At 38.3% G+C, this 9,487-nt stretch overlaps 1 protein-coding gene across 1 annotated transcript in view; it reads left to right on the top strand.

The window, feature by feature from the left end:
- Positions 1–9,487, top strand: part of arhgap39 (Rho GTPase activating protein 39) — an 80,487-nt gene that overhangs the window by 31,585 nt on the left and 39,415 nt on the right. The window contains exon 2 of the mRNA XM_017437720.2: positions 4,830–5,246. Coding sequence (XP_017293209.1) covers positions 4,830–5,246 — 417 coding nt within the window. The remainder of the gene's footprint in view (positions 1–4,829; positions 5,247–9,487) is intronic.

Here is a 9,487-nt window from a genome sequence, read left to right as displayed (position 1 = left end):
TCATTTGTTGTCATTTGTAATCATCAAAATTAAACGAAATAAACATTTGAAATATATGAGTTTGTATGTAATGTATGAATATAATATACAAGTTTTACTTTTTAAATGGAATTACTGAAATCAATCTACTTTTTCATGATATTCTAATTTTATGACCAGCACCTGTATTTGTATATGTTTGTTAGCAAATAATCGTATGAACAACTGGATGAATTTTAATAAAACTTGATTATTTCAATCTAAATTTAAATCAAGATTTTATTGAATGATCACTTTGAGAGTTTCAGTGGTTCATGAGATAATTCACTAACGGACAGACACACACATATACAGACACAGATAAAATAAACATTATTGCTCTGCCTTCATCTTTTGGCTGCGGGTGATATTTACTTTGGATTGGATTGAATTACCTTGTGTAAAACTGCACCTGCTTACTTTTCCTGCATAATACCCTGAAATTATTTTTGTTTTGAATCTGTTATACACAAAATTGCCAAAGGTTACGTTATCGCCAATCCAAATCATTGAATTCAGTTGTTCCAATCACTTCTATAGCCACGGGTGTATAAAATCAAGGACTTAGTCATGCAGACTGCTTCTATAAACATTTGTGAAAGAATGGGTCATTCTCTGGAGCTCAGTAAAAACCAGCATGGTATTGTGATAGGATGCCACGTGTGCAATAAGTCCAGTTGTGAAATTTCCTCACTACTAAATATTCCAGTCAACTGTTATTGGTATAATAACAAAGTGGAAGTGATTAGGAATGACAGCAACTCAGCCACAAAGTGGTAGGCCACATACAATTTACAGAGCAGCTCAGTGAATGCTGAGGCACATAATGCACAGAGGTCCTCAATGTTCTGCAGAGTCAGTAGTTACAGACCTCCAAACATCATGTAGCCTTCAGATTAGCTCAAGAACAGTGAGTAGAGAGCTTCATTGAATGGGTTCCCATGGCTGAGCAGCTACATCCAAGCCTTACATCACCAAGTGCACTGTGTCAGATGCAGTGGTGTAAAGCACGCTGCCACCGGACTCACCGGAGCTGTGGAGATGTGTTCTCTGGAGTGATAAATCACGCTTCACTGTCTAACAATCTGATGGATGAGTCTGAGTTTGGCTGTTGCCAGGAGAACGGTACTTGTCTGCACTGTGCCAAGTGTAAAGTTTGGTGAAGGGGGAATTATGGTGTGGGGTTGGTTTTCAGGAGTTGAGCTCAGCTGCTTAGTTCCAGTGAAAGGAACTCTTAATGCTTCTGCATACCAAAACATTAAACAATTTCATGCTCTCAACTTTGTGGGAACAGTTTGGGGATGGCCTCTTCCTATTCCAACATTACTGCCTACCAGTGCACAAAGCAATGTCCATAAAGACATGAATGAGCGAGTTTGGTGAGGAAGAACTTAACTGTGAGCCAGGCCTTCTTGTTCATCAGTGTCTGACCTCACAAATGCACTTCTGAAAGAATGGTCAAATATTCCCATAAACAGTCCTAAACCTTGTGGACAGCCAGGTTCACTGTCAATACTGCTTCAGTCAAAATGGATCATGAGTTTCAGATATTTTCAATACCTCCACTAGTGGATTAAGGATCTTAGTCATCGTTATCAGGGGCAAATCAGGCTTTTTAGAAGTGTGTGTCTGTGCGCGTGTGTGGGAGGGTGGCGGGTGTTCTATGATGAAGGAAAATTCCACTGAAATGATCTTAATATAATTATAACCCCAGCCAATTAGATATAGAATTACCCATATTTCTACCTGTTTTTGCATCTACTTTGTGCAAATAAAACCATGCAAATAATACTGTTAAAGCAATAAAATGGAAGACCTTTTATTCATACTCCTTGGCTTAAACGTTCAGCAGCATTTATGCTTATGTGGTAGTGCATCTAAAAAGGATTCCTATATGATGACATTAGCTTCATCAACTTAAAACACACCTCGCTCAGTTTGGAAAGGAGCAGTGCTGATTTCCTCATCTCTGACACTAACTGATACATTTGTTGTGACTGGCTGATTGGACCATCAATCAAACTAACAGATGCATGTGTGCAGCCTAAGGGTGCATTCACACCAGCCCTCTTTAGTCTGCTTTAATTGAACTCTAGTTTGTTGGCCTAGAAAGTCCAGTTTGTTTGAGGAGGTGTGAATGTGCAATCGAACTCTGATGCAGACCAAAAAAGTGAACTCTTGTCCGCCTAAAAACCTAGGTCTCGGTTTGGTTGAAGTGAACTCTGGCGTGGTTTGAATGCATATGTGAATGCAATTGGACCACAGACCACTCTAAAACCAGGAAGCAGACTATAGCACATGGCCTTCTGGGCAAATACAACCAAAACAAACATGCATTTCTACCACTAGCAGGAGAAATAGCTCGTTATCAGATGTGGAGGGAGGAGGAGGTAAAATGTTTGTTTGGTACGTGTACTACAGATAAAACAGAAATCCTAATACCGCTAAAATTTGACGCCAATCCATTTTTGTTTACTTTCCCAGAAGAAGGAAGTTGTGCTCACTGTCTTCTTCAGAGGTTTTTGTGTTGTTTCCTTTAGTAGTTCTTGATGGAGCGCCACCACAGGCGAGGGGGAAAACAGGTTGCTCAACGGGTTTGGCTAGATTGACTCAGAACAGTGTGAATGCTTACTGCTTTAGCTGGAAATAGAACAAATGCTGCAATTTTGGTTCCCAATTGAACCGAGTCTACCGGACTATCAGGTGTGAATACAGCCTAAGTCTGTGTAAATCTGTGTTTGTTTCCTTCAAGAGGGATACAGGAAGTGAGGCATGGTAGAGTTCATGGCTGGTGAGGCAGGTCCTGACAATCAGATCTACACACACCTGAACAAATAAAGTTACTGATAAGACTTATATATTATATATTTTAATGACAGAAAAGTCTGAATGCCATTACTATAACAGAGAGCAATCTACAAAGGTCTGCTATGAGTTTTTAATATTATTTTTATTATTTTGTGTGTATGTATTCACTTCAGGGTTCTATTAGTTCATGTTATTGATCACATATATTTATAAACAAAAGGATTTCTACTATCATGGTTTAGTCAGCCTCAATGTATTTATGTACTTTGTTCCAAATTCCAGCAGACCTAGGCAGCTTTCAGTTTGAACAAACAAAAAGTAGAGCATTTATTGTTTGATGTATTTATATTTAACATCAAAATAACATTTGTGAGGGTTGTGAGCTCATCTGGTCAGAATCTCCTCCCTGGGAAGTTAAGGGTTAAAATCTTCACATTTTGATTCAATGTTCAGTTTTGAGAAAAAAAATTTTTTTTAGCAGTCAGAGCCAAACAAACAGTCCACCTCATTTTTAGCTAACTTTTTGATCCAAAGTAATCCATGCAGAAAAACAGCAGCAGAAGAAAAAAATCAGGCAGTGAGCTCACAGGTGCCTTCTGCAGAGCGGCAGAGATACTGCCTGCAAATGATAACGTTATCCACAGACCTGTTGACTATATAGGCGAACCGAAGGGTGTCTGTGATGTTTTTGAGGAGGGACAGCACCATACTTCTTAATCAATGGACTTCATCACTACTGTGGTCAGGGCAATATGTTTGTAGTCATTCATATGGTCTCTCTGATGTGTTTTCATGTGGAAGAGTTTGCTGAAGTGAGGTTAATGTTAGCTCTAAAGATCTTTAAAAGAGACAACTGGAGCATACTACAGGTGCCTAACTTTTACCAATCACCATTCCTCACTAGTCACTCATCCTTTAAATCTGACCTATTCTGTAGCAGTGTAAGGTGGGTCATGACTACTAATGTCTTGTGGGTAATGAAGTTTATATGAATTGGCAGTGGGTAAGAGTTGGTATTGCTAATGTTGCTTACAGGCAGGTTTGAGAAGAAGTGGCAGCATACTTTGAACATTTAGGACCTTTAGGCAATACAGGTTTTGGTCATGGCCTTGTGTTTTCATTTGTCTTTCCTGTTTGTAAAATATCTTTTGAATTATCTAATGGATTTTGATTAAACTCTCAGAAAGTGATTATTGGGCTGATATTTACAACTGATTGACCTTTAGGGTCAGTCTAATTCAAGATGGCTTCCAAAGCTAATCGAGTTTAGCCAAACAAAAATAGCTACAACTCTATAGATTTTGCAGATATTGAACTAAAGTTTTGTGTGGAAGTAGCTAAGTCTCAACCTATATTCTGAGTGCTAACTGATCACAGAAGATCTCTGCTTTAAACCTTGCCAGTAACTACTGAAATCAACTCTGTGTTGACAAAATACCTCATGAACCACTAGACAGATTAAAATGAAACTTTCAGAAAGTAATCATTGAACGTACATCTACAACTAATTGAAACAACTGAGTAAACCCGACTTCTTTTTCTTAGCCTACTCAAAATGACTATAACCCAGTGAGTTATACAGAAATTGAAGTAAACTTTGGTACAGTAAAAGCTGACACTCATTCAAAACACATACTCCAAGCAATCAAACAAGACACTGCAGTATCCCATGGGAGCACACTCAACATTATTTTCAAGGTTTGATCAAAACAACTACAGCTCCATCATTTTCAGAAGGTGAGCTTAGACTAAAACTCTGTCAGGAAAGGTGGTGGACAATATGCATTCCTTCAAGGAATGCTAGATCTTTATTTGCTATGTAAATAAAGCAGAACAAAAATAAATTTATTACATGCCAAATTACTACACCCCTTCTTTTCCAGAAAGGTCAGTTTTAAAATACAGTATGTTTACAAGTTGACAGAGGTAAAATTACAGCTTTGTGACTGACAAAGTTTGTTTTATAGTTAATGTGCTTTGTTTTCTAAACTCTTCCCTTGCAGGTTGGAGTGGGTGGAGATCATTGAGCCACGCACAAGAGAGCGCATGTACGCTAATCTGCTGACGGGCGAGTGTGTGTGGGACCCTCCACAGGGAGTTTCTTACAAGCCAACTGATGACAACCAATGGTGGGAGTTGTTTGACCCCAAAACCTCACGGTTCTATTACTACAATGCCTCCACCCAGAGGACAGTGTGGCACCGGCCTCAGGGATGTGATATCATCCCACTGGCCAAGCTGCAGACTTTGAAGCAGCACACAGATGTCAGCATCCCCCATCCTGGGGGTGGAGGCGGAGGGAGACTCTCTGCTGAAAACAGCCCAGGACGTAACAGTGGGGTCAGCCGGGAGGGAAGTACCTCCTCCTCTCTCGATCAGGAGTTTTCTGAAAAACAAGGCAACAAGGATGAGTCAGACAGGTAAGATCCTTTGCCTACTGGGAGTGAGTGCAGCTGGGATGATTACAGATGAACAGCAGGTGTGTGACAGACATGATTGGCACAAGCTTATTCAACATCTAAATAAGGCAAGACAGGGGCTGATACGCTGTTTAATAATGTTTCTTACAGTTTGTATGCTGATGATATGATTCAGAATTACACAAGTTAGCTGAATTACTAAATTGTGTTTCCTATTTTAAGGCCTGGCTAGCTAACAACCGCCTTCAATTGAATCCTAGCAAGGCTGGCCAATACAGGGCGCAAGGGCGCCGCTCCACCACTCATGTTACCTTAAATAAGACGTAAACAAAAATAATAAAAATAAAATAATAAAATAAAAATATTTCGAAATATATATATTTTAATTGTGTAAGACAAATATTTTATAGTTAATAATAAGTAAAGCTGTTTTGTTCATCAACGTTGTCTGATTGGTGACTTATTTCCCCACCGGGGCGCAAAAATCTTTGCCCTTAGACTCCCGTTAAAAGTTGTACATGCGCAGAAGCTCCTCTTCAATACAAGACATAGGACCGTTCTGGGGCGTACCTCTCCTGCACCCAGAGCTGACTGCAGCTTGGTTTGCAATTCACCACCATCCCGCCGCGGGAGCGTGGGACTCCCGCCATGGGGGTCTGACGTCACATCCGTCTGTCATAAAGTTCTCCTGATTGAAAAGTTGAGCCGCAGGTGTGCTTCCTTTTATTCAAAGACAGTAATAAGTTCATTACGTGACTAAGTTACATACACAAGTTAATAAATAAGTTCATAGTTAATAATTAGTTTAAGAAAATGTATGCTAAAAAACTGTTAAAATGTTTGGGTTTGAATTCTAATTGGAGTGAGACATCTGATCTTTGTTATATTATACGTGCAGAATACGTGACGTAATGAGTGCTCTCGCCATAAAACAAGCTTTGACGTATTTTTTCAGGTAAAGTTTTGAAAAATAAGGGAGAAAACAGGTCTTATAAACGCTAAATGTGCCTTACAGGCATGTGCCTTGGGAGACCTCCTTCTTTGTAAGTATCGGTGTGTTCAGGAAGCACTTGTGCATATGTGCATTTACATGTACATTATAATGTTGCTTCTGTTGTTTTAATTCATGTAAATACACTGGTGTGATACCTTAGCATATGTTTGGATATGTGTCTATTTTGGACTTATAGCCTCCCCTGGAGAAAACTCCACCAGCCGCCACTATTGACCAGTCAATGTCTCTGGACAGACATTCAAGAATTATAGTAAAAAAGAAATGCTCTTCGGTCGCTCGTCTCCAGTTGGTCCAGAACGCTGCTGCAAGCCTTTTGACATTACAGCAGTTTTATGTTCTCTACATTGGCTACCTGTCAAATTTAGAATTCATTTTAAAATTTTACTCTTGACTTTTAGAGCTTTAAATGGACAGGCCCCCAAATACATCACTGATATGTTGATTTCTTATTCTTTAGCCTGCATCTTTCGGTACCTTCCTGTCCTTTCAGGCCATAGCCCCCAAGCGGTGGAATGTCCTATCCCTGTCTCTTTGTGTGGCTGTCTCTTTGATTCCTTTAAAAAGTGTCTTAAGACATTTTTATTCAGACAAGCTTTTAGTTAAATAATATATTTACTGTTTTTATCAGCTATTCTTACTGGTTTTGTTTTATATTAAGCTTGTATCTGTATTTCTGTAAAGCACTGTGATTTTATCTATGAAAGGTGCTATACGAACAAAGTTTACTTACCTACTTACTTCCTGTTTAATGACTATGTCATGAGGTTTGGCTTTTCCTTAAGAATACACCATGATCAGGGAAGTGAATTTGAAAACCAGTGCTTCGCTCAGCTTTCAAAAACTGTGGTACTATAAGCTCCCAGTCAACCCCATATCATCCAGAGGGAAATGGTCAGGTTGAGCGGTTTTAACAGGACATTCCTGCAGTTGAAAAAGCTCAATGAAAGTAAAAAAGTCCCCTACTGGAAGTAGTCATCAAATAAGCTTATCTTTGCATGCAACTGACATGACAGTTTTCTCACCCTTTAATCCGCTATTTGGGAGAGCCCAGCAACTGCCTATTAACATCCTGTTCAGGCTGACACCCAAGACTGGAACACCAGATCAATAATTGTAGATAAGCAAGTGAAAAAAATGAATGCCGGATGCTTATGAGACTCACAGAATTTCTTTTTTTTTAATCTAGAGAGAGGAAAAAAGTATTTTAGAGTGATTAGAACTTTTCTTTTCTTATCTTTTATAAAATATTTATTTTTCCAATTTCTCAATTGAACAGAATATTTAATTAGGTTGAGTACTGATTTGTTTTTATAATTTTATTATATTTATTTATTATTATCTGCCTTTCATGATCCTGTGACACAGAGCTGTTGTAATTGTAGTTTAGTACTATGATCTTCCTCTGTCATATTGATGTTGATATTAGGAACATTGTGGAGCTCTGCTCCTTCTCAAAAGTATGTTTTGTTGATCATGGAGTTCTTTTTACTGTTTTTCTGCATCTCTGTCTTCATTCTAATCACCATGAAACTTTGCTTGTATGCTAAAATGGTTAATAACTAAGAGAAAACTGTAAACGGTATCAAATGAAAAAAAAGGTTTTGGAAAAATCTCAAACTAACCAGAGCATATTCTTTCTTTGTTAATTGACAGGTCATTAATTTGGACATTCTTGCCACTTAGAGGTTTGTTACGGGTGTTTCCACATTTTTCCACATATTTCTCCTTTTTTTTTGCGAATGGAGAAAATTAAAGGCCTAGCATTCCTTGAAAGGATGCATATTGTCCTCTGCCTTTCATGCCAGTTTTGAATAAAAAACTTTGAATGATGATTCAAGAGTTGTAGCTGTTTTGGTCAAACTCTGTAGTTATGTGCAATTTATTTTATTGAATTTATATTTTCCATACAGGTGTACATCCAAACTTTACTTTATTTTCAATGTCCTATAGATACTAACCAAGAGAAGCTGTGCACACATTCTGTACATGCGTTGGGCAACACTACTTTGCCATTCCTAATATTACTCAACCTGTCCTTACACTTACACTCAAAACACTTTTCCTGTCCGTTCTTCTTCTGGTCTTCTCAATTTTAAATCTCTTCTCACTGAAAATACTTGTAAGTAAACTATTTATATTCTGTAGCACTGTAAAGGTACCCCCATTCGCCCAACATTATTCAACAAAATCTGATCTCAGTGATGATATAAAATCCAACCATTTTTCCAAGTAATTCTTAAATTTGCCAGATTCTAATCTAATGGAAAAAGTCAGCCTTTCATCATATAAATATTATGCATTACATCAACCCAGTCTTTTCTTTTAGGAGCCTCTGCCTTCAGCCATTTCCTAATAATGGCTTCTTGCTAGCCACCAACATGACCCTATACATATATTTATCAACTGATCTTGTCAACCTTTCCATACCTCTTTCCATGTATAGAACATAAAAAGTGAATGGAATTCTCACCCTCAAGACTTTGTCCATACAGTTCTTTAAATCCTGCCAAAAGGGTACAATGTAGGAACAATCCCAAAACACATTGAAGTGATTAGTTCTATTGTCTCCACATTTCCTCCAACATATTGTATCTTGGTATTTTCTTTGTACTGGTGAAATGAAATATCTTACAATATTCTTCCAGCCAAACTCTTCACGAGTGGGAACAAGATATTTTCCACTGTTGTCCACACATTTCCTTCCAATTCTCCTCTGATAGCCTCCAGCTAGCTTCTTTTTCCCATTTTCCTTTTATGTATATTGTGGTTATGTGCAATTTCATGTGATATTGTAAGATCTTGCAAGATGTGTTAGCATTTAGAGTAAGTGTTTTCAAAAAGCTGTAATAAAGATTAAGAAGAATAAAAAGAGGAATGGAGAAAGAAAGGAATTTTAAGACCCAGGATAGCAAAACTCAGAAAGATCTAACCTCCCTCACCAACATATTAACATCCCCAAATACAGACACTCATAGTGTTGCCATTAAGCTCTAGCCAAGGGGATTAGTTTGTAAAAGTATTTAGATACTGAGAGTGTCCAAGGCATCAATTAATTTCACACATCCCTCTTTCTCACCCAGTTCACCTCTTGTTAATCGTCCCATGTGACCCCCTCCTCTGTACGGTTGTCAGATGAGCAGAATGGGTCTGCTTGTTGATTGTGAGCTGATGAAGCAAAGCTTTTTTGTTGCACAGGCTCTTGCTTTTTTGGCAACCAAAAGCTGAT

The sequence above is a fragment of the Kryptolebias marmoratus genome, linkage group LG24 (assembly GCF_001649575.2).
Source record: "Kryptolebias marmoratus isolate JLee-2015 linkage group LG24, ASM164957v2, whole genome shotgun sequence".
Classification (NCBI taxonomy): Eukaryota; Metazoa; Chordata; class Actinopteri; order Cyprinodontiformes; family Rivulidae; genus Kryptolebias; species Kryptolebias marmoratus.
Note: the sequence above shows the minus strand (reverse complement) of the source record. Positions and strands in the feature narration are given on the sequence as shown.